General features: G+C 31.7%; 3 protein-coding genes across 5 annotated transcripts in view; 1 reads left to right on the top strand and 2 right to left on the bottom strand.

The window, feature by feature from the left end:
- Positions 1-22,414, bottom strand: part of Sm (heterogeneous nuclear ribonucleoprotein L) — a 147,027-nt gene extending 124,613 nt beyond the window's left edge. For both annotated transcript variants that reach the window (XM_072895196.1, XM_072895197.1), the window contains exons 1-2: positions 22,002-22,414; positions 977-1,020 (exon numbers count right to left, since the gene is read on the bottom strand). In XM_072895196.1, the coding sequence (XP_072751297.1) occupies positions 977-1,020; positions 22,002-22,064 (107 nt within the window). In that variant the 5' untranslated portion in view covers positions 22,065-22,414. The remainder of the gene's footprint in view (positions 1-976; positions 1,021-22,001) is intronic.
- The window catches only part of LOC140667334 (uncharacterized), an 82,363-nt gene that overhangs the window by 45,855 nt on the left and 9,303 nt on the right, over positions 1-27,205 (top strand). The window contains exon 1 of one of the 2 annotated variants that reach the window (XM_072895164.1): positions 25,518-25,656. The exons of the other annotated variant lie outside the window; for it this stretch is intronic. The gene's annotated coding sequence lies outside the window, so the exon portion shown is untranslated. Of the gene's footprint in view, positions 1-25,517; positions 25,657-27,205 lie in introns of those variants that run through there. 2 annotated transcript variants of the gene reach the window in all.
- On the bottom strand, positions 23,002-25,613 carry LOC140667341 (methyltransferase-like protein 25B). The gene is made up of 8 exons (XM_072895193.1): positions 25,488-25,613; positions 25,173-25,282; positions 24,455-24,713; positions 24,216-24,364; positions 23,797-24,099; positions 23,570-23,723; positions 23,389-23,498; positions 23,002-23,295 (listed from the first exon to the last, which is right to left on the bottom strand). Exons 1-8 carry the CDS (start codon positions 25,602-25,604, stop codon positions 23,022-23,024), a joined length of 1,476 nt encoding a protein of 491 aa, XP_072751294.1. The 5' UTR covers positions 25,605-25,613; the 3' UTR covers positions 23,002-23,021.

Raw genomic sequence — 27,205 nt, 5'->3', positions numbered from 1 at the left:
ACTTAAGTTCTTATTATTATACCTGGATTGTAGGACGACAGATGGGTCAAACTTCGACGAACTATGTCGTTTTAATTAATTTTCAACGACATGATGTATAGACTGCGTTTTGGTACTTATCGAGGATCCAATTTCACGCTTGGATGTTTTCTTAATAGCGCATCATTGATATAATAGGTACAAATAATAGGAATTTCTATTTGGAAGAAACATCGTATTTGCATTTCCATTGTAATTAAAGGACGAATATAATTGAATTATAATTATTTATAAAACACATGTAAACTTACATAATAAAAATACTTAAATAAAAAAATGCAATTTTTCTGCTTATATATAAAATTTTAATATTTAAAAAAAGTTTTATATATAAAATATATGTGTATTATATATATATATATAAAAGTATTCTAACAATGATAGCTTTATTACGAATGATTGAGTGAGCGAATTGTGTACGATTGATCTCAATGACTGTTTATACAAAGTAATTTATTGAGAGATCAAATATCGCTACACACACATTAATTTGCACGAGATTATTGTCCAATCCGACGCATCGCAAATGTTAATGGGTCAAAGAAATGGCATATGATTGATAACATATTGAAAAAAATCAAGATACTATACTCTAGTATCATTAATCATCACTTAAATAATCCCATATAAAATTTTGCATACTATTGATAAATTGTTTCAAACGATAAGATAAGAATCACTGCAAGATTATCTCTGATAAAGATACACTTAATGTTAGTTCAACTAAAGTTCAATTATTTTTTGTCATACATATAAAGTAATAAACATTACATTTCTTTGTGAGCAGTCTATTATTTTAAGTTTATTTTATTAGTAATAATATGTCAAACAGTTCACGTGCAATTATCATACACGTATTATACTTTTGACATGAAGAAAAAAAAAAAAAAAAAAAAAAAATTATTTATATAAACAATAAGAATATGGATTTTCTTACCTTTTACGACGTGGCTCGTCTCCGTATCCGCCATATTCGTGATTCTGCAATTTGAAATAAACAGCATCGTTAATAACTTTCCTTTGCAGACAATTAGATCGTTAAATTCGTGCGATTACATGTTGTGTTAATGACTTTATCCGACTTGCATCATTTACTTTGCTATTCGCACAGTCTTGCGTGCGGTCGGCAAGTTCTCTCGAAAACGAGAGCAAGAGAGTTTCACTCGAAACTACACCTAAGTCGAAAGCACGGATTTCCCGAGCTGTGATTTCCCCTCGGTACTGAGCCTCGCGGCAACACGTGTTACCGTCTTCCGTCATGGGAAAGTTGCGTAAGACAAATTCGCTCGGCGGTTTTGGCTGAATTTCGATGGTGCGATGCGCGCAACGTCACCACGGATGCGTGCTCGGTCAATCTATTAATACGCGTGCACACACGTCTTTTTACCACAGCACCCAAAGCGACAGAAATAGTGCAGCGGGACACCTTAAAGGCTGTGACGTATGGCCTTAGGTAAATTCTTGAGACTCAATCGGGATCGCATAATTAAGTAGTAATGTTCTTCGAGTTAGAGGTTTAATATCATTTAACAGATCAATTTGCAGATGTCATTTACAACAAACCTACTTGTAAAAACAATAAATAATAAAAGTATTATTTCTTCTTTTTATATATTCTTCTATGTGTTTTATTTCTTAAACTATTTCTCACTTTAAGATTTCGATTATTTTCATAGGAAGTAGATATAAAAATATCAAATTTAACATTGATATTCGATACGGAAGCATTGGTAAAAAGATTTTAGTAGCAAAATTACATGTAGATGAGATTTATTTATTTTTCATCCCGTGCGAAAAACAGTTCGCGACATAACTCGCTATTGTGTTTCGAACGTAATCCGCTCTGGGAAACGACGAGCGCGAATGTCAATTCTCGAGCGTCTAGTCGCTTCATAATGCGTAATGTGCAATGGTGCTAGTGAATAAAACATGAAGTGCATTTGTACGTCAGAGTGACGTGTCGCTTGTCGCGGCTAAATAATTCATTCACATTTTCCGCAATCGCGGAATTACAAGTAGACTCAAGTATTCACGCAGATCTAATTATCAGCACAAGATTGTATCCAATCAATCTGTAAATTTGGTTTATATACAGTATACTAAATTGCATCGATACAAATCGAAAAGATAATTCACGAAGTAAATATTACATATATATTGTACGTGATTATACATTAATGAATTGAAATTCTTAACGACATTGTGTATGTATGTATATTATATAAAGTTGCAAATTTGCGCTGTCAAATCACTAAATAATATGTATATCAAATACATATAAGAACATATTTAAACAATCACTCTAGATTTTTACAGAGAAAATTATTAATTCAAAATTCTCTCTTTCTCATTAAAGGGTTGTAGACAAAGAGAGATACAACTTTATTTTTTAAAATTATTAATGTTATTTTTCAACATTTAGTATAAATTATATAATAACAGTACTTATATAATTATATAATAACAGTATAAAATATATAATACTGCACACAAGAAGACAGAATCAAAGATGGACGAAGAAAACGCGTGACGAAGCTCGTGTTTAAACCTGTGGATATGCGTCGCTAATGATCCGAAATTAGCTTGAATGGCAAAGGTAACAAAGGCGCTGCCATTTAGTTTTGCGCACAAGTTGAGACAATCATATCATTCTAGTAAACTATCTCCTCGTTGAATAATCAAACCATAACGTAGATGGGGTCAATGGGCATTTTATTCTTTCTGATGAGCATAAATGTTGAACATACATATTTACCATTATTAACAAGAAATTTAATATTCACACATGGATATAAAGTATCTGCCATCGACAAAAGAGAAGAAATTTATACGGAAGAAGTTAATAAAATTCCTATCGTTAATTCTCTCTCAAAAATTTTTTTAATTCTTTCCTGCTTGATTTCGTGACATATCATTACATTTTTGCTATTGTTATTATTCATGAACATGCTCTCTGAATAATGAATAATGACGAGTTTAATTCTATTCTTCTTATTACTAATAGGCAGCAGTAACGAATGTCGAATATGAATAAAAACATAAGACGTCAATAAAATCTCAATTAAATATATCATCTTTAACGATGTGATAAAACGAATAATTAATCAAAACATTGTGTCGAGAAAAAAGACTACTTTGGAGATAAAATATAATTTTTGTCTTTACATTTCGATCGTTTTTCTCAATTCAGTTTTTATTTCACATCTGACCTGACGCGTACACAAACGAATTTAGACACCTACTTTCGGTAGACTCTGTAATACACGAGAAGGAAAGCATTTAGCCGGAACGATACACAACCACCGTTACGCGCGAGAAATTCGTGTGCCGTGTCCTAATGATTTATCGCCGGCGATCGCTCGTTAATTCTTCGTCGCCGCAGCGTCGCGTCCGTGACTTGCGAAATGCGGCTGAACGGCCGTCGAAAAAAAAAAAAAAAAAAATACAATGTGAGAGAGCGGTAAAGAATCCGCTCTCGGCGAACAGCCAAAGCGGTGGATCCCGAGAGAAGGGAGATTTGCGGAATATCCGCCGCATCGCGTCCAAGATCTCCGTCGTCACGTATATATTATAACTCACGCATAGTATCGCCGTTACGAGGCGGAATACCGCGCGGATCCGTCATACGTTCTTATAAACATAACTGTGCACTGGCGCGCGACCAACCACGTGCTTTCGTGCTCAATGGGTGCTCAACCCGGTGCATCGGTCGTCTGAAAAAAAAAAATCGCTAGACTACTCGCGCGTGACCATCATTCAGGTGGTGTTTCTCGAGAAGACAGACGATAACAAGATGTTTTTACAAAATACAATTTATTTAACTTGTTTTGATATTTTGATATATGGATATCTGACAATGAGACACATGCAACGATTAGTAATCACATAGTATTAAATTAGTAACACATAGCATTTTATTTTACTTACTAATTTTTTAATATAATTAAATTAGATATGTATATATGTTAGGTGACATTATCATTTGATAAAATTGACTTCTTACAAAGATACTTGAAATTTAGAATAAAAAAATTAATTAACATAAAATTTTCTTTGATTAGCTACGCTTGAGTGTAACTGCTTTTTTAATACACGTTCGCTTATTCAGAGTAATTTCATTATTCTAAGTATATATGATATCTAAATTCCGAGAAGCTTTGGAAAATACAAAGTATTTTCGATACAAAATTGGAATCATTTCTCACCGAGTCGTGTCTGTCTGTCATATGAATTGACTGTTCGTCAAAAGAGAAGACAAGCGAATCGTTGGACCAATTTTCTTTGCGTTCTACACATGTCACAATGAAAGATGATAAGATTCAAGACAATCGTCTGCTTTACTTATCGTTTCAATTCTCAGAACGTCCTCCAATTTGTCATGAAAAATCTTGTAGATTCTTCATGATTTACAACTCACTTGTTGTTCTTCATTCAAAAAGTAATAAAATAATAAAAATAAAAATTCAGAAATATATATCTTTATCTTTAGACAAAAATCATTTTTATTCAAGAAATAATTTTAATCTATTATACATAAATTAAGCAAAGATTAAAAAAGAAGTTAAATGTATTTGTATGGGATATAAATAAGTGTGATAAGATTATTCGTATTGAATTTTCTTTCTGTTTTAAATAATTTTTAAATACTATGTTAATTCGAGTAATTAATAAAAAATTAGTAATATTATGAATATTACTAGAAAATATATTATTTTGTCATTAATTTTTTCTACTTTCCTACATCTAAAAACACATTCTCTCTTTCTTCTCGTATTATAATATGCATATTTGCATGCAAGAAGAATATCGCTATTCTTTTCCATATAGATAGAACCCTGAGTCTGCATAACAAATAACTTTTAACTTTTTTAAATTCCAAGACGAAGCCGAATAAATCCTCTTAAACGCAATCACCATTTTCACGAGGATATCGATTATGCATGGGCGATGTACAAAAAGTCGCATAAGCTGCCGCTTTTTGCGTCACGTCGCCGCTAAGTCTCAAGAGTATCCAAAACGAGAGAAATAAAAACGCCAACGTTCCATTAAAAATTTCAAACGATTAACACGAAAAGATCTGTAGAGATACTTACAAGCAGTTACTTAAAGGTCAAATATGCGCAATTATTCGCGCGGAATTGCAAACTTATTCTGAACATGCGGTAACGCAGCGAGATCGTTACAAAAGCGTTGTTCCTGTTTGTAATCTCTTTATCAGCACGTGGTTGGCACGCAGCCAATCGACTTTCTCTCCGACTATAGAGCAGCGACCCGTACACGTCTCCTGATGTGGTTCGTTTCGATTTGCTCTAACTGCCGTTAAATCGGTTAGAGCATTGACCGGGAATAGAATAAACGTTTAACACACTTGTAACGCACGCTCATATGTGTACGTCAGAGACAAGTATCGTATAAACGCGCGAAAAGTCCAATTTACGGCATAGCAAGTGGTAGCTCGCAAAGATATGCTACATCACTTTTCAACGAGTAGAACCCATGTATCGTTTCCATTAACATAAATAAAGTTAGTGACACATTTGTGGTTCATTTTATACCTTTTGTCTTTGCCCTACTTGCCAATAACTGATAAAAAATGACGTAAATATAGCGTTTACTATTATTGAAAGAACAATAATTGCTTGAACTTTATGATTATCTTGACTTTTTTCAAAAGAGCATCGAGCCTATAACTTTTTGTAATTAATATTTTTTATAGAATATAAAAAGTAACATATGAGAAAAAAATATTTTCTTTCTCTGCTTCATCAAAAAATTCACAATCGTACATTTATTTTTGTAGAGTTGTTAACATTTAATTTGATTCACTTCCGCATACTCGAAAGAGCAATGTTAACTTTCCGGAATGAAATTTGCTAAGAAACCTTAAGTAAAGTTTACACTCTGCGGTTCTGCGCTTGCTCTCACGGGTGTTATCGAGATTCCGATAAGTGAGCTTTTAAAAGAGTTTCACACTTTGCAAGGTGATGGTCAGTAGAACACACATATAAAGTTAACATTTGCGTATTATTCTGTATTACGTTTAACGGAATGGCGCATTATCTCTATTATAATCCGAAGATTAATTATTCTTCAAAATGCTTGCAATACAATTTTTAGATTATAACAGACACGCGTCTTTATATTCTAATGTACTGTGCTGACTGCTGCAACAAGCATCACATTCTTTTCGATATCATTTTATTTCTACATTTTATTCGATCCATAAACATAATCAAGGATCCTACACAAATAACAATTATTTAATATAAAATACAATACAAATTTACGCGGCATTAAATTTTGTTTTATTGTTTATTTGCAATAAATAATTTCTTTAAAAAAATTACAGCACAGCATATGGTAGGTACTAAAGGAGTTTTGTGATAAGAAATTCAGGTTACTTTTTGCGATTTGATTCACGAACATAATACAAATAATAATAGTAAGCTTTAAAAAATTAGTAATTACAAGTTGAGATGCAATAATGGAATAAAATTCTGAAAATGTTCGAAATTTTATTTTATTGTATATATATATATATATATATATATATATATATATATATATATATACAGGGTGTACTCTCATAACTAATGAGCCAACGTTCGTGAGTGAGTAGAGTATAGTGAACTAAACAAAAAAGTATTAAGTCATTTTGCGATTTTCGCAATAATTATTAAAATATTAATTAAAACCGCTTAGCAAACAATATTATACATATCTACAAGATGTCCGTTAATAATCGCCCCATAGCTCAAGGGTAGATGGAGCAAGTCAAACTGAACATAAAAGTCCTGTATCATTTTGCGATTAGCGCAATAATTATTGAACTATTAATTAAAAACGCTCATATGCTGAGCGCTATATGCGGCGCGCGCTCATACGCTAAGCGTTTTTAATTAATATTTTAATAATTATTGCAAAAATCAGAAAATGATACAGAACTTTTATGTTCAGTTTGACCTGCTCTATCAGCCCTAGAGAGGTGGGGCGATTATTACCGGACATCTTGTACATATGTATAATATTGTTCGCTAAGCGTTTTTAATTAATATTTTAATAATTATTGCGAAAATTGCAAAATGACCTAATACTTTTTTGTTTAGTTTACTGTACTCTATCCATTCACGAGCGTTGGCTCGTTAGTTATGAGACACCCTGTATATACCACTTATTCTCATAAAATAACAACTAAAACTGTAATATATTTAAACTGCAATATATTTAATTGCTAAAGATAATATTTTCGTAACAAACTCGACTCATTTAAACATTATCTAATTATTCATAATTTTTAATAATGAATAATTTCTGGAAATATATGATTACAATATACGTATTTAAATATATAATTACATAAAAAAATAAAATAAATATTTTTGTACACTTTTTAAATTATTAATTTATTATTTAAATTATGCAGTCTAAATTATATTATACATATATACTATATAGTAGTCTATACAGTGTCCATCAGTAGAGTGTATAAAATATTTACTTCAAGTATAACATTACATATATTCCTTCGAGACAATACATAATAAAGCGTAATACACGATTTAACAAATCATACGGATAAATAGTGATAGCATGTGATTTCTTGTAAAATGCATGGGCAAACTATAGACTAGACATGTGCGTTTTCGCGAGAGTTCCCTCGAGCACGCATACACGTGCGTGCAATAGCTATGCCCCAATTATCTTGTCGGCTATGAATTACATACGGACCTCCCACCGCGTCGCGTCGGCATCCTTGGCAGGCAGAACAGAACAAAACTTTTCGCAGATTTCGCGTTAATTTCGCAGCCGAGCAGCTGGTGTCTTCTCACATCCCACAGACGGGATGAGAAACGCGAACTTATCCTCTAAAAAAAAAAAAAAAAAAAAAAATCCTGGAATTCTCTAGGACATAGCTCGAAAGTTTCCACGATTCCGCGGTGCTTTTAATCCGCTAACCAAGTTCTTTTTTTCTGTCGTGTGTCGCACTGTAATTTCTGAGTCACTTTTAGCTTCCGGCTTCCTCCGGTTTTATTCCTCTTATGTGGGAAGGAATTTAAGTTTTTATCCAGATTTATATTTTTTAACGAGACTCTTAAGAAGAGGATAATAAAAAAGGCGGAATAATTATACTTTTTTCTATAAATTTATCTTTAGAAAAAAATTATCTATCGCAAACTATTAAAAATTTATCTATCCCATTTAAGCATGGCTTCAGTTTGGCAAATTTATTTAATCCATGGCTCTCTAAAATCATCTAAATTTTATCCGTCATGATAAATTAATTTTACGCAAAGAGAAATAATAATAATAATATATATTTAGAGTTTCCTCGTAAATATAATTGTTAAAATTCTTTCTAAAAATAATGAAGAACGGTACCAACTTTGTCTACCATCTTTGTTCAAACCTGATTCGCTATAACGAACTATTTGGACGATTCTAAATCATATCCAGCCACGCGAAACCATTTCGTCACGGCAAATTGATTCTGAACGCAATTATTAGAGCAAAGCAGAACAATGTGCACCATCGTGAGCGCCGGAGACCAACTTAATTTCTCTTTTTCTCTTTCTACCGGTCGGCTGCGAAGTTCAAGACAGAAGACTATTCGTTGTCAAATGACATTTCCTGGCTCTTAAAATCGCTTCAAACACGCTTTGCGTGCATTCGCACTGCATGTCTGTCCCTTTTACTGTGTACTTTTAATTCTACACACGAAAAAAACCTATGTTTTCATTCTTCTATAAATATAAACTTACGCTTTTTCTAAATGAAGTGCAAAGTTTAAAAGATAATAAGAAAATAATGTTTTCTGTATTTAAATATACAGATACTTTTTCCTATATTTAATCTGAATAATTTAACATTAAATCTCTTTTTGAAAGCACTCTTTTTCTCTTAAGGTTATTTAAAATTATTTATTATATTACATCATAGATATTAATTATCAGCATATCAAAGATATTTTTTTGCAAAAGATGAATCTCTTCTTTTTATTGAAGGAAAAAGAGTGAATTATATTAGCATGATGATATTTACTATAAAAGAAAGAAGGAAACAATGCAATAAAGCAGATTTAAGAAATAAGAGTAATTTCGAGCACCGTTATAAAATAGTGTCGTTATTATCATCGACTTTATTAAATTATTGCGTTTGCGTTGTTCAGCAAAGTGATAATTAGGTTAATTTATTAAATTATGACGCAATCGCGGTGTTAAATATTATCGCGGTAGATACAAACACTGAAATATGAATGAAGCGCAATAATAATCTCCGATACGAGCAAACGTTTTATCTAATTCTAATTTCTAACTTATTTAATTTCATTTATTCAGGCAGTTTATAATTTTATATCAGTTAAAAATTAATGTTACTACAGGTATAAAAATTTTAATAATTGTTCTAATTTTCTATTAATGATATCACTGTCTTTTTTAATCATCAAAGTAAGATTATTGTATAATATTTATAAGACTTTATTTAAAGCAGAAATTTATATTATATGTCGCAAAATGTAAACTGTTATTAGAGATATAATATTTGACACACTTATCATTAAGAATATTATGCGAAGAGATACATAAGAATATCTTAACAAAGATTTAATCAATGGTAATGAAAATACTCATTATCAAAAATTCATAAAATTTCAAGAAATTTCTTCTAAAAAATGTATAAAGATTATACAAAGATGACAACAAGTTTTATAATTAATTTAAAAGCATTATTACAAAATCCACTTTTGAATTTTAATTTAAAAATTTTAGTTAATATATATGTCTGTATTCACCAACTAAATTTTTATTTAAAACTTTGTAAACTTTGTAAAATTAACGATTCTGCTATCGATATACCCTACATAAGTATTAAATCTCATTATGCGTGTAAATTAAAAAATAAAAATATCAGATAGATTTTTTTTTCATATTGAGCGAAACAGAAATTGTTTCAGATACAGAATTGTCCGATTCGCGTGTCGCTCGTTTTCCGAGAGGTGCACTTTAGCTCCATCATTTCTCATTATTCTCGAAATACTAGTCATTCGTGTCCAGGCTTGAATACCCGAAAGAAATCTCGGTGACGCAATGGCGTGTCATTACGAGAGCGGCACAGCAGCGTGACGGAAAATCGAAAACGAGAAAAGCGAACGCCATTAAGCGTCGAACGTGCAAGGCGGCCTCGCCGTTCTAATTTCGCTCTAACTTCGCGGCGGCCTTAATTCCGTTTAACTCGATGCCGTAAATTTTCGCACCCGTGTATAAGCATGCACGCGCCGCCGCGCCTCGCCTTGTCCAAGAGAACGTTCATGTAAACAGACGATAACGAGATATGATGATGAGAAAGTTCACGGTTTCATTTCGCGATAATCTGCATGCTTGGCATCCTGCTACATCAGGCGATTCAAATGCGCGCGAGAAAAACTGATAGGCCAGTTCGCCAAAAAATAATTTTCCAAAAAATTTCATTTACATTCCAGAGAGTGGAAAATCACCCTCATATTTTTAAAAATATTGAAAAAAAAAAAAAAAAAAAAAAAAAAAACATTTGTTGCTGTAATCTATCCAATATAATATCGAACGTTTCGGTTCTGCATAATTATATCATTTTGTATATTGAATCGGTTGTTTAAATTATAAATTAATATATAAAAAATACATGTTCACATCACTTTTCCTTCTTTTCTTACTTTACTTATCTCTCATTTCAAAAATCAAATTTATATTTAATCTTAACTAAAATATTTTATTTGAAATCTTTATCTATCGAAGATTGAGATTCTATTACGCAGCTATGTGATTTATGAAAAAAAATCTTTAATAATACGATATTGAAAAACATTGGTGAAAAAAAAAATGTCAAGTAATCGATAAAGAGAGATACAATTTAATAGAATCAGATAAAAGACATCTGCGCACTGTACTTTAGCGTCGCTGCGAGAATGCGACGTTCGTCCTTCGAAATTCGATGCATTCCATTGCTACGATGGTTGCGCGTCGCATAAATATGTAGATGGGTATTATTCGCGGCTGGCGCTTCGAAAGAGAAGGGAAACTTTTCGCGCGGCGCGGATATAAGCACAGTTTGTTTCGTCCATTCGAAGCGACGCAATATTCCGGACTACTCTTTTACTATGATGTGTAACACGCGCACGTTCGTCCGAAAACGACAGAGAAGACGGTGAGATCGAAAGAGGAAGCCAAGGAGGACGAGGTCTCGCGCAATCTTGAGGTACCAGGATCCGATATCCGGAGCTAACTCGATTTCTTGTCGCAAATCTTCGTTGAATCAAGATTTTTGATGGCGCGCAACATTTTTAACGTACGACGCTACATGCATATTGATGCGCTTAAAAGTACGTTTCATGAATTTTAAATTGTGATGACTAAATAAATGCAATAAAAATGTAAAAAACTAATATGCGATTTTTTAGACTTTGTGAGATTTAATATTGATAATTAATCTTTCAGCCTAAAACATTATTCAGATAAAATATATAAACTGTATTTAATTTTAAATCAGTAATTTAAATATCGATACATATTCATACTTTTCAATAGATGATAAAATTAAGATAAAATATATATAATACATTTTTAAAAGTAAGGTTTAAAATTTGTTTTCAATGAAAGAGAATTTTGTAATGGATTTTGTGCTTTGCGTTGAATATTTTATGTCACATTTCTTTAGAAATAAAATTGTAAATTAGAGAAAGAGATGAAAACTTTTAAATAAAATTGTTTATTATTTCTATTTTATTGTTATTATACTATTTTCAGTTTTCTAAAATAACTTTTCTTTAATTGATTTTTTAGAATTAGAACATTACTTTTTATCATTAATGAAGAGATGACGCAAATGTGGATAGAAAGCAAGATCTTCTCACCTATGAAAACTTTATCAAACTCCAAAGCGCGGGAGAACAACGGTGAAGCGTTTCGCGAATTTGCGAGTTTCATATTAAACTTTAAATTATTAAGTTTAAGTTAACTAGAATCTACTGTGAAAATCGCAAATTTCAAATTGCGCAGCAAGACATTACGTTAATACAGAAATAGAGTATTATTCGTTTCATATGGACGCAATGTGAAATCGATCCAATTATTCGTGGCAATAAGGACCGCTGATAAAGAGCTTAAATGGTGATTTCCATGGGAAAGACGGTATCTTTCGGTAAAATGATGAAAATATCCCGACCAACTAAACGAACGATAAGCGAACGAACAGATTTCTCGTTATGTTAACATCCTCCCCGTCGGTTAGAGACCGATTTCTAACCGAAAAGATTTTACATATGATACCGGCGACACATAAGATCGAATCATTCGATTTTTCTCGAAGACTTAAAATATCAAGCATGAAATAGCAAGCATAAAAATTGCACGTCATGTAAAGAACTTTACGTGCAATCAATTTTTGATTTTGCTTATACATTCTATATTGTACATTGTCAAACTAATAATAAATTAATTTATTAATCCAATAAATATTTTGCCAAAAAATCAATCTCTGATACGTAAATATAAAATACATACCGATTGTACGTTTTAAAAAGAGTTTTCTAGTTTCTACAACCGCAGCGCAAAGAATTACATATGTTATGCAACCGAACAGAAAAAAATAATGTTACATCTTGTTATCATAATACATTCTACCTCATCAACTTCATGCGATAATAACTCGAAAGAAAATTTACCTCTTAGTTCATTAAGCACAAGGTCATCTAATTACATATGTGTGTGAGATAGTTCATGTGCATTAACTTAATCACGTATTTTAATAGTAATCGGAAAACTATTACAAAATATTGAAAAAAAAGGATTAGAATATATAAAAAATCTATGTAAAAACCAAATGTTTTTCTCACATCTTTTGATTCCTCTTATTAAAATATATTTTTTTAAATATACAATCTACTGATTTGTTATATGAAATGTCTCGCATGCATTATGCGATTTCAAACTAGAAAGATACTATCTTTATACTGTTTTATCTATTCTGAAGTTTCTGCTTTGCATATGCTAATCAAGTTGTGAATTTGAAAAGATGCATCAGGTTGCTGCGGGCGTGCATCTGATTTTAATATGAGCGATAAAATCAAAAGAATCCGATTGAATGTAGAACGTACGAGAAAATCACATTTGCATTCGCACAAATATTCGACGTACAAAAGAGTAATTCCCATGCGGAAACACGCTCGCCCTGTCCGATTAAAATTCGCGGTACCATATCGCAGTTTGCGCGTCTCTATTGATTACAAACGGACATCTGGCTCACATTTCACAATTTGCATAGAGAGCGTCGTATGGACGTGAAAACTGTCTTGTATGTGGATTACAATCGGCCTCGCAATTTTAAAAGCAATTGCATTCAGATTAATCATGTACCGAATTGTGATGTGACATGAGAAAAAGAAAAAGTATGATATGTAAAACATGTCAAAAAATTATACGATAAAGTCGGTATAAATCAAATTATATTAATAATAAATAATCTCTTACATAAATCCTTAATCTATTTAATTTATCTATCTATTTATCTATTTTATTTATCTTTTAATTTCTTTATTCAATATTTAAAGCACGACAGGAGTCGCAAGTAACCTTAAGTTAACACGAGATTTAAAGATAATTAATAAAATAATATTCCTTTACTGCACACGCGCGCACGTTGCCAAGAATTTTCTTAACGAAGACAAAAGAGGTGTGAACAGATTTTCAGCGATCAATATATACCCGGACGTTGCGTAATAATGTTTTTTAAGAAAACTAGTCCTGAAAGGCGCGGCCCGTTAACGAGGGTTAGTGACTTTATTTCGGTCCGGTTATTTTAGACTGCGTAAGCACCGAAATAAATGCAGCAACGAGAAGGCGTGCGAAAAATGTGCGCATTTCCGCCTCGAAATAGCTAACGAATTTCACACAATACACATTTATACAAAAGTGCATAACTTGATTTTCTTTTTTTAACAGACTTCTAGAAATCTCTCATAATTCTAACGACGATTTCCGAGCATTCACATTTTATTTAATTATTAATATTTTAGTTATTAATTTAATTCAATTTAATTTTACGCGCGAACAATGTGACAGCATTTTAAATATATAAAAGAATCTACTTTTGATAAATTAATTTTTTCCATAATATATATATATATATTATATTTAATAATTTTTCAAATAAAATTATTAAAATAAGATTTATAGATGCGGTTAAATCATTGAAATTCTGTTGTTATATGTAGAATTTCCTGTTCTTTAACTAAATATATATATATCGTCGTTTGCGCTCCGCAATAATCCTGGTTAACGTGACCTACATCCAAACATAATACGCCCGCAAAAGATTAACTCCTTGTAATCAGAAAGACCTCTGACCAAGCAACATAGAAGCAGGATATATTATATTTAAAGTTACCGCAACTTCCATGATTACAGATTCATTTAAGCTTATTACGTTAAATAAAATGTTATACATTTTCAGTGTAATGCAGTGCAAGTTTTTATCACTTAGAAAACTTCAATTTTATCTTTTTTGAAAATAACAAATGGCAATGTTTTATCCTCTTGAGAATAAATAAATTAAAGTTTGTTAAAGCCGATGTCTAAAGTTGGCTTCGCTCTCGTTAACCACACGATGCATCGTGCAATAACAAAAGAAAAGCTAAGCTTATCCTTTTTTGTTCTGGCAACCGCGTGTGCGACATTCGTCTAATGAAGTAGGGTGAAAGCCGTATTCGCGTTGCATCGAGAAAGTGGAGAGTTTGCGCGCCCGACTCATCGTTCATTTGCAATTCCGAGATACGAGCTCGTCGAATACGTTGTTCCGGTTGAAACGAGGTAGTAGGCTAGGAATTTATTGGACCATTCAGAATTCTCAGAGTGTGAGATTATTTCCTCAAGATAGCAAATTTGTCACTCTTCGTAACCAAGAGATTCTCTAATCTTTCACGAAAAGTACGTATGACATATCATTTTGATTATTTGCGAATTGTTTTCACGTTGCTATATTATAATAACAAAGTTCCGCTTTGAATACAAGTGATAGGATTGAGAAATAACCTGTGATAAAAAATAACTTTGATATAAATTGCACAAATAATATACAAATACGAATTGAAATAAATTTAAATACTTTTTACATCATGTAATAATATTTTCTTAAAATCGAATGAAAGATATATCTAAAATAATTAATTGTTTTGAAAAGAATTTAAAAAATATAAAATATGTTTTTCACGAATACGAAAAGACAAGTTACACAGATTTAAATTTTCGATAATTATCATTAATGTCATTATATCTATTCTGCATAATTAAACTCTATATAATTAAATTCTATTTTAGCATTAACGACAAAATATTGGAGCATATAGTAACATTCGCTGCTTTGTGACCGTGACAGATTAATGTGTACGGGAATCACGCGACTGCGTACACTCAAAGTATCTACCGCGGCGCGGCTTAACGAGACAACAAAGTGAAAAAGAGATTTGCCCTGTGTACTCCGATTTCAAGCATTCGCCATGATGACGAGGCATCGGTCCTTCCACGTGAGATACATCACCGTCCGTTGCTACGGAGATGCTTTGAAACAGACATGCTGCGCGTAGGTGTGTAAGCACACTCTCGAGGTAAAGATATTTCGGTCGTCATGACACACCAGAAAGCTCACAAAACGAAAGAACAATGTCGCCGAACTTGAGAGACAGCTTGACTTCACGCTGGCAAAACTGACGGATTCCTTCAGATGATACCGCGATTGCTACTTTTAGATATCGATGCTTTTATTCGCTCAATATGGAGAGAAGTAGGTAAATGTGATAAATGTGGCTACCTTGAGGGTAACCAATATTTATTCATTCGATGTGCTAGAGTGAACAAGTGACAAATGTGAGGTCGCTTCCGTTCGTTCTGGTGCAGTAACACGTCTAGAACATAGAAGCTTGAGTATACGTTTCCTTCCTTTTATAATATTTGCTCCTTAAATAGGAGCAGGTTACTTCGAGAAGAATCTTTAAATCTGCACATGTGTTTCAAGGAAATTTTATAGAAACAAATTTGATGAAAACAAAAAAATAAAATTTTCATAAATACTTTTTTATTTTTATATATCTTCCGAAAATAAATGTTAATTCAATAAGAATGCTGAAACGATGAATGAAACATCAACATGTTTCAATCTAGAAAAAGTATCTCTAGTATATATTTTTTGCTTACGTCATGCATGTCGAGGTTGTGGCCTAAATACGATGGTAAAAGAAAAGTGTCAAACCATCAAGAGAGAAAACAGAAATGTATTAGAAACAGTAATTCAAAACAGATGCTAGGAATTTTTAAATAATACTTATAATATTTTATGTAAAGAATAAAATTCATATTTAAATTTTTATTTAGAATAATCTTTAAAAGAAAAAATACAAATTAAAAATACTCTATCTCTGTTAGCCTTTCTGAATTCTTCAAAAATGAATCTCAAATTGCGTAAATCTTAAACATATTTCCTGAAGTATTTTGTATGCGGTGAATAGGTAAAATGATACGAGGAACGGCACAGACAGTTGGAAAAGTTGAGACTATATGTGAAACGCAGCTCCTATCTACGAATGACGTTGCTCGCAAAAGCTAGCTGGCAAAGCTCGTGTGAGCGAACGGATTCGTTTCAGAGAAATCGTGACTTATCCTGCTACACTTGTCACAAGACATGTAAAATTTATGCTTCCATCATATATTCGCGGAGCGGATTCTTTATCAGAGAAAAGAATTTGAGAGCGATCGAGAGCACGCGATGAGGTCAACTATGATGCTTAACATGACAATGCATGTAAAGTTTTGGGTTTTAATATGCTAAAATTTTTATTTAATTCTCATTTATATTTTCTGAATATAGATTTTAAAAGAATTTAAAACTATGACGACCGAAATCTTCTTAATGAAATAATGACGTGTATAATAAATATAATTATTTTTTTATCCTTTTCATAAAAATAATAAATATCCAAACAATGATAAAAAAACAATAATTAAAAGAACATGAAAAACAGTATTATTATTATTGTTTTTATAAAAATGTAATGTTTTAATTATTAAATAAATCTTATTTTTATTAATACGTACTGTAATTGATAAAGAAATGTATTAAAATAATTATGTATAGAAAATATAAAGAAAAGTACTAAAAAATACTAAAAGCTTATACGTTAATATTTCGTGTCGGGTTAAAGATTAAAATGATGTATAACATGCATGCAAGTTTAAACAACAAAATCGATTTGCCATCCAGAAAGTTTGCGTCAAAGTTCAAGCTTTCGAGCAAGCAAATTTGCTTTCGCGATCTACTTTCGTCCGATTGTGCTAACACTGCGAGTTTCCGTGCGTTCCGCAAGGAACGATCGACGTCAAATCTTCTCCCGTGAGTATGCGAAGGAAGAAGGATACCGTGGCAAATATTTATTCACCACTCTTTTTTCAAATGGATATGAAGGTAAGATAGGAAAATAAAGAATTCATCGAGTTGGCAGTCATAATTCAAGAAAAAATATTTTTTCACCGAAAAATCAAGTATTAATAAAGAGTAAAATATATATTTAAAGATATATATGTAAAGTTGCTAAAAAAATATTACGAAGACGTGGAAAATAAAGACAGTGAGAAAATATACTAATCTTTTTTGTCGAATCATGCTACATTTGCTACATTTCTTAAGGAATTATTCTTTTTATTTTTCAAATTTACGTAATAAATTATTGAAGTATTTTGAAATATATTTATAAGATGTCGACCTACATGTGAAGTGATATCAAGCAAAATGAAATATTAATAAGTAGTGCAGGCAACGATATTCAGGCATATTTGTTTCCATTCACATTTCCAAGCCATTTGATAATAAATCCGATTTAATTCGCAAAGCATTTTTCAAATACATTCAAAAACTAATTATAGTGATTATTGATCTAATAATATAATTAGACTTTAATAATTATTCTATATATTTTTCTTATATATTATATTGTATATAAAAAGCAATCAGAAATAACTCTGATATTTAAAACCATTTTTTTTATTAAATAAAATTCGAAAAGTAGAAATACAGGAGTTCTAGCTATATGACTGCGGAGAGTCATGAGTCGATGTAATGATGCGCAAATAATGATATTCAAACATCAGCTGGCATAACGTAAAACGCGTTGTTACATCACGGAATCTTTGTCGTGGCTTTGTGATGACTATCGGTGACGGTATAAGAGAAGGTCGTGAGATAGTAATCATCGCGATAATAACTTTATCAATACAAGTCATAGATATCGGTTAATGATCTAGACACCGACCGATAACGATGCATTTACACGAGTAAGAAATATCCTGTGTTATAATGCGATTAAGTCATCCTTGTGCAAGATTCGATGTGAGATTCTCAATCAACGGAATTTGTTAGAAATGCAAGTCTTAATTTCCAATCGCGTGAAAGATAATTTGTTTAATATATATAGAGTATATATATATATATATATATATATATATTTAAAATATATTTTAACGTTAATATTTACTTAAAATTATATTAAAAAATATAATTAATCTGAAAATGTAAACGAGAAATTATATAAAGTAACAACAATTTCGTGGAAAATGTTTCAAATAGAATAATATTGTTTGCAGGTGCATTTGTTAATCCCGCTGAGTATACGCACAAGGAAGTTAGTCTAATATTATACATTTATGCAAGTCCTCTAGATACGCATGATATCTTTATATTAAAGTTAAATTATGGTAAACTATGCATTATATCTTAAGCTTCTATAAGCAACTTAATTTGTATAATAAAATATACATATATAAAATAATAATAATAATTTAATTTAATTAATAATTTACAATCGATTCTTCGATATATATATTTTAGAACAAATTAATAAAACAAGAAACTGACTTATTTAAAAAAGCTGATTATTAATAACAATTTGTTAAATAGAAATAATTTATTGCATTTAAAAATACTCTTTTTTGCTAGTCTACTCTGAAAAATAAATCATTCACATTTTGCCTCGATAATCTTTCGACGTGAAATATATACGATAATCTTCTAAACGTGACAAAATCGAATTTTTTATTCCACTGGCGCACAATAATATTTATTCTTTTTTACACTTTATTTACCATACATATGTTTAATCTGCAAGATTAACAGTGCATGCGTATCTCGCTGCATCTGACGTAAAACGGGTTCTGACGTAAAAGGTCCATCGACCTCGTATAGCGCGTGGTAACAGTGTCGAATGAAAGTCGATTTATGCGTTAGCACAACCGAATCATTTGAACCCGACTCGATATTACCCAGGCGACCAGTTGCTGTATTGACGATAAATAGCAGCCATGCTCGGATGCACTCTAAACTCAATGGGGACGAAGTTGCATCGCGATAAAAGGGTATCTTTTGATGTTAGCGCGTTTCACGACAACATACATATTCAAAGAACACGATAAACCAGAAGTACAGCAAAGAATAATTGTATAGAGTGTATAGTACGAGAAGCAAAGGTATACAAAAAGAACGGAAAGTGAAAAACACCAAGTATCAAGGCAAAAAAAAAAGATAAATTATGAAGTATGAATTCTTCGCAGCAGTATCGACCGATACGTGCATAGGAGAGATTTTGCGGGGCAGAAATAAATTGGAAATTTTGCTACTATTATATTCCACGATATCCTCGTCGATACGTTGCAGTTATCTCGAGGGAATGTCCGTCGTCGATGCCGTGCATCGCGCGCTGATAACGCGTGCGAAATTATCGATCACGACGCGCGCTCGCGCGAGCTTTGTTTTGTACATGCATTATCCTCACGTTGCTCATTTTGCGATAACGATAACGCAACCTGCCGACATAGTCGAGCAATGTCGTCTGGATAACAGGTTGCCGTCGCGACGCCAATACGTCTTAACACTACGAGATTGTATTACGCATGCCGAATCATTTGAGTACTCACGATAAAGATAACATATGATTACTTAATTAACACAAAATTAAATTTGAATTCAAACTCGTGATTGTGCTCGTGTTGTTATTTAATTAGGAGCTTTAATGAGATTTGAACAAGTTTTTCGATGATGATAATTCCATACTTGTCAATAAATTTTACAAGATGGTGTTTTTTATCGTCTTACATTTTTTTTATTAATATATCTGTGTAATTATTAATTGAAATTACTTTTAATCAAAGTTTTACCTAAAACTTTCTGAATTAATGTTGAATATGTAAAAAAATAATACAATATTTTAGATTTTAAAACTGATAATTTTTGAAGCCTGTTTTTACAAAAGAGGAAATAAAATACAATCATTATATAATAAACATAATTTATCCAGTCTATTAGTTGAACAAAGTAAACGAATAAACAAGGTACAAATAAATATTTCACGTGATATTTAAATGAAGTATGAGTGAAAATAGCACGATTTAACAAATATGAATACAATTAACTTTCCAATGCAGTCTGCGAGAATTAAACTGATCTTGTACGATGAATATATACAATTCTCTCATCTCGCATATAATATGCAATTTTAAATTGAGATTGTACATGTAATATAAGAGAATACAATTATCATTTTAAATTATATTACATAAGTTGTTCTCTCATCTCCCACACACGTAACAAATGTACGAATTCTTTTTTAATTCTATCCAAAGTCGATTAATAGTTAAATAATAAAAAATTAGTTAGATGCCATTTTGTTATAATTTTTTAATACTCAGTACTAAAAAAATATTTTGACAATATTAATGTCTGAAAATTAATGCAAATTGAATAAAAGAATAAGATCTTGCAACTTGCAATTCATTTATACATCTCGTTTTTAAATCTCAAATATAACTTTAAAAAAATGTAGTCATTTTTTATTTTGTTCTCTATGTTTATTTGTCGTTTAAAAATTATTAATGCTAAAAAATTTATTAATAGAAACTTGATTATAAGTTTGTAAAAATTATAAACAGCAAATCTGGGACGTTTTGCATATATCTTTTTGATAAGATAAAAGTTGAATAGGATCGATTAGCAAAAGCGTGCAAAAGTTGTTTTGTAATTTTTGATTGCATTTTTTTAAATAACATTTGGTTTTATATCAAAGTTATTAAAGAGATTATTTTTCATTGTATAAGGTATTTTTTATAAATTACAATATTTGCAATATACTAAAAAGATATAGCGTATATCTGTATAAAATATATATGTCTTTACAGATCGATTATATAATTCTTACGTGAGAATGGAAAACCAAAAAAGTAACATAATCAAAAGAGAAAAATGAGACTAATGTAACTTTCTTTCGATGCCACATATAGTAACATTTCGATGATAATTAAATTTGACCGAATTTTTAGAAATGATTGATAACCATTTTACATACGAATTGATTCGTATTATAGTCTTTTCGCATTGAGAAAGGCGGAGGAAAAAAAGGGACATTTTTATTTTTGATATTTGCGAATCGACGATGACGACCGGCAGAGCCGACGATCAGACGGACGATCATGTCAATCGTGTCGGCTCGGTTCGCTGCTCGACTGTCGTGAACAGCGGCGAAAATGCGCCCCCTCCTATCGTTCCCCCCATTGTTATCGGGAGCAAGCAAACCGGCAGGCGACGATGGACATACCTATGTACATACACACATGCACGTACGAGTAGCGTGCATCAGAATCGCGAATAAATGGCGCCCCGCGCGTCGGTCGAGAAATCTGGCGTACTCGGGCGCGCGGCGGGACACGGGACACGCTCCCGACCATGATTATTACGAGCGATAAATGGCGACGAGGCGGCTTCCCTCGCGTCGCGCGAGCGCGAGCGCGTCCGTCCGTCTTACGAGCGGACCAGGCTCGAGGGGAGATACGGAATAATGCAAGAGGGCATAAGGTTACACATAAGGCACGATGTTGGGTAATAAATAATCGGCGGGCACTTACCCTGTGTCCAGATTCCTCGAGTCGCTGCCTTTTCGAATGCGGACCGTCTCCGTTGAATGCCATCCTCCGTTGAATACCGGGCGACGCGTTTGAATTAGAGCACTCGGCGTTGCAACAACAACGACGACGGCGAACGACAAACTACGGCGACGAGATGACGGTGACGACGACGATGACGACGGCGATGATGACGACGACGACACGAGGGTATTGTGTATACCGCTCGCAGTTCTTCCACACCGTGCCGACGATCTCGTGCGCGCGAACGGGGGAGGGGAAAGGAGGAGAAAATAATAATCGGTAGGATGCACGACGCGACGAGAACAGACAAACGCGCGAGAGCGGTTTAAGGGAAACTGTGCCTAGATCTCGCCGAACGAGCGTCAACGCTTCGTGCCAACTGACGACCGGGCTAGCGCCACGCGCTCTACCGGTGGCGCCGTCAAACATCTTCGGTCATTAAGCCGTCGACAGTTGCGCGCGCGCAGCTTCGCCGAGTATCGTCTTTCGATTGGTTCGCCAGTCGGGAACGCGATGCGCTGCCACTTCTATTGGTGGCTTGCAATTACACCGACTTTCATGAGAGATTGCATTCGGAAATTTTACGCGGCATATCATACGATTGCATTTCTCGAAGCTGGTGTCTAATCTAATTATTTATTGAATATAGGATTAATCGAACGCGCGTGAAATATCGAGGTTCGTATATTCAGGCGCGAAAGGTAGGATTAAATATATGGCAATCTAATTTTTTTAGAGCGAACTCTTTTATTAAAGGTATGTACACGATTTTTATGTATACAAATATTACTTGAAATCATGTGCGATTCTGTTTTGATTGAATTTGAACGAAAAACATGTTCTCATCTTTGAATTAATTTATGCAAAAAAAAAAAAAAAAAAAAAAAAAAAAAATAGAACTTTAAAGAAACACTTAATCATAAAAATTAAGAAAACAAAATACTTAATTTCTTAAAAAAAATATGAAATAAGTGTTCAATTTAATTTTGCGATTATAATTTATTTTTTTATTGAAAACAATAAAAAGTTTCGAGAAGACAATCTTGCATCAAAGATAGGTTTCAATACTGGAGATAATTGATGTTCTGATAAATATAGGAATCTGTCCAATGACACTAGAGTTTCCACTAATGGCGCTAACATTGTACGTAATGCGCCGAATATTACAATATTCTGCCACTGATTTAGATAAAGCTCTATTTGCGAATTCTGAAAATCCGAATCTTTAGGTCGAAAATGCGCCTCGAAATTTGCAGTTGCAGCTGTGCAATATCTGTAACGATATAAGCACATTTGATTGCTGTTATAATTGATATATGTTCAATTATAATACAATAATACAAATGTTAAATTCATTTTACTCAACTGTTTAAATGTCATAGATTTTGTCACCTTGACATTTTTCACTTGAATATGACGTAATTGTCTGTCCCGTTTTATTAGAATGGTTTCTAAAGCAGCTCTATAAGCATGCACCTAAAACATTGTATAATAATAATAATAGCTCTATAATATATTTGAGAATATATGATATACTTAACACATACTATTAAATCCTTATAATCCCCAGATTTAAGTTTATCACAGTAATTCTCAATAGCGTGGCATGCTACTTCTAATGCTGTATAGGATAACTTGCAATTTTCAAATGATGACAGATATTTACTTAATGGATACCCATTTAATACACCCACTGGACATCTAAATATTTTATATATTGTTAATTAGTACAATTGTAATATCAAAAGTATGATATTATATCTCACATACATACTCTAATGTTAATTTCATATAACAGCACCCAACAATACAAATGAATCTTGTTTCACATTGAGATGTATAAAGTTTTAATAATGTAGTTGCAAGGTCTCCACATGGATGTAATCCTACAATTCCAAACTCAGATTCTTTCGCACTTAGATTAAAATCATTGGAAAATATTTTTTGTATATCTTCAATTGCTTTTGATTGATCAGAATTTGTATTTTCCAATTTAATTGATATATGTTGGGGAAAATTCACTGGCAAGTCAGGAAAATGTTTAGATAAGGATACTAATAATTCTTTATCCCATTTCCTGTCAATGAAAAATTATTAAACAAATAATAATAATGAAGAAATAATATTATCAATAAATCAGTATGTAAAAATTATTAAAAATAATTAAAGTTATGACACAATATATTGGATTACCTGGCTTGCTGTGACAATTCTGTATTTTGTTCAATGCATGTTACGTGTAAACCATATTTAAATGCTAAGGACCGAGCTAAATGACCCATTCCTGCTCCAATATCGACAATACATCTTGTATTGGTTTCTTGCGCACAATCTGCACATATCTATATAAATAAACTGTTATATAAATATATAAATAATTTTAGTCTTATAAATAGTTTATTACTTTAAAAGAGCTTCTATTTTAACTGTACCTGTGCTATCTGTTGTACTTCGTGTCGTTTTTTTATCTTAACATGTTTCAGAAAGAGATTATTATGTTGCTTCAAAGTGACGTATATATCGTGTGTTCTTCCATTCTTATTTTCCACGATAAAATTCTCCGAATTACATTCGAGTTTATTTGCTCTGCCGCATCGCAAGATGCTTTCGTCATTTTGATGATCTCTGTTTAGTTGTAAATCCTTTGTTATCTGTCGAAGCGCAAGCAATGACAGTGGCCATACGCGTTTGCTACAAGATTAATTACATTATTAACATTACACAGAGTACAAAACAAATATGAATCCATTGTTATTACTAGAACCTAACCTGAAAATTCATTATCCAATAGCTAATTGAAATGTCTGATAAAGACTGCATTCTGTTTTAAGAATTATATGATTATCTGAATGAATATATAAAAATATAAATACATAAATCAATCATATGATGACAGCCTTTATCAAAACACAGCTGACTTATACGATAATATTATGGTACGATTACATTCATACAACAAAATGTTTGTCGGACATATCGATTGACTATCGAATTCCAGGAATCCTTATCAGGATTTTAAGAATTCTCCATTTACAGTAATCAATCAATATATTTTTGTTATTGAAATGTAATTCCTACCGTAATAAATCGTCAAATATCTCCAGAGGCGCATTATCGACTAAAGCGAGATACATAGTACACTTGACTCACCACGAGATGTCGTTAGCTAACCATTTTCCGAATTCTTCAGGTGACGTAGTTTGCAGAACGATTCTCCAGCTATTCGGCAGCTTTTCCCATAATTGTTCCTGAAAGAAATCCTACAAGGCAAAATTTTTCGTTAATATCTCATTCTCCAAATATATATACATGTTGCGAAATAGAGGAGAGATGTATACAAAATGTATGTATATCATATGTTCACACGACGACACATATATGCGGTTAAGTCCGAAAGAGAAATATCGTTTCGGAAAATCAAAATACAAGACGGATGCCGAATCTAATCTCTATCGAGTTACGTACCACGACATACGAGTCTAACAACCAGCCATATATATTTAGTACATTGAGGATTTGTTGGATTGTCACGTGAATTTTCGAACAGACTCCACACGTGCACGTAAATACGGGGCCGGCCATTGTGTTGAGATGAACGATGCAAAGTTTGTGTATCGAATTGACCTGATACCAGGTTAGCAAAATTTTTTTTAACTCTACTTCGTTTGTGTTATTTACTTTTATATTTATTACAAATAACAATTATCTCCACTACTTTTTATATAAATTTATTTTATTGGAATCAAGAAATTTCTGTTCATTATAAAAATGACACGTTAAAATCTATATTTTATTATTTATAATTTTTTTTCATTTATTGTTATTTGGAAATTTTATTGGAAAGTAACATTATCTATCATCTTTCATGTGGCAACATAAAATTTATTGTATATGAAATGGAAAAAATATATATATAAAATAATGCTTCTCAGTTTTTAAATTGTGAATGACATTGTTCTTTATTTTCATTAAGATTAAAACAGATCACAGAATAATTATACACATCAGAATTTAATATATAATATGAATTTTATATATATTACATATTTAGTAATTTTTTACATAGTGGTAATAGTTTACACATTAATCGTAAACAAATTCTGATGTGTATAATTATTCCGATTTATTTTAATCTTAAAAAAATAAAAAAGTGTCGTTCACAATTTAAAAACTGAAAAGCATTTAAAATCTGTGAGAAGCTAGGACCTTTCTCACTAATAAAAAACCACTGCTAGCATGAGTGATTTAGTCAAGGAGAAAGTTGATGCTTATTATCATATTTATCAAATTCTTTTTGAGATTTATTTAAATTAACGGTAATAAAACACTAAGAGAGACGTGTAGAAAAATTGCGATAACATTTTCAATCAATTGAAAAAGATAATGAGAAATAATTTTCCGACAAGGCTACACCGACATTGCAACGCGTACGAAGTGCAATGCGCTGAAATAGAAAGTACAGAGAGCATAACATCAATTATAAACAATTTTTCGTCTTAAAGTATGTAATTATATAACGCAGTTATGTATTTTCCGTTTATATATAGCCAATACTCCGTGGATGTCTAGAATGTCTCGTTAAAATATTGTTCTTTATTTTAAATTCAGTTTAAAAAAATGAGCATTATATTTATATCTTTCATAAATATCTTTAGAAATAAAAATCTTACAAGTATATGTATCATATCGCGTGTCAGTTGTGGTTCGGCATCTCTTAATTAGTTCAGGTTTGCTCATACATAGAATGCAACACCCTTGTAAATTATGAAATAATTTTCTCACGCTGGAAAAGATGAGTGAGAATTTTCCGTCATGACTTGAATAATTGCAGATTAGAGTGGATTATAGCAAATGATATATATGTTGTATGTCACTAAAATTAAAAATCAAAACAAAATAATTCTAATATAAATAAAGAAAAATAGGTATATAATTATGACAATAAAACATGCATCATAATTAAAAAAGTACATAATATTTGTAGTACATATACATATATTTAATGTTAAATAATATTAAATAAAAAAAATATTTGTAGTATTAGAATATCAGAAACAACAAAAGAGATGTACGTATAATTGATAAAATATTGATTTAAGATATAATTATAAATAATGTGTGCACCTTTGTAAAACGTCTAATGCTGAATAATGTATTCATATTTTAAATAATATTGAACAATT

The sequence above is a fragment of the Anoplolepis gracilipes genome, chromosome 6, assembly GCF_047496725.1.
Source record: "Anoplolepis gracilipes chromosome 6, ASM4749672v1, whole genome shotgun sequence".
In the NCBI taxonomy this organism is placed as follows: domain Eukaryota; kingdom Metazoa; phylum Arthropoda; class Insecta; order Hymenoptera; family Formicidae; genus Anoplolepis; species Anoplolepis gracilipes.
This window is presented reverse-complemented; position numbering and strand designations above follow the sequence as displayed.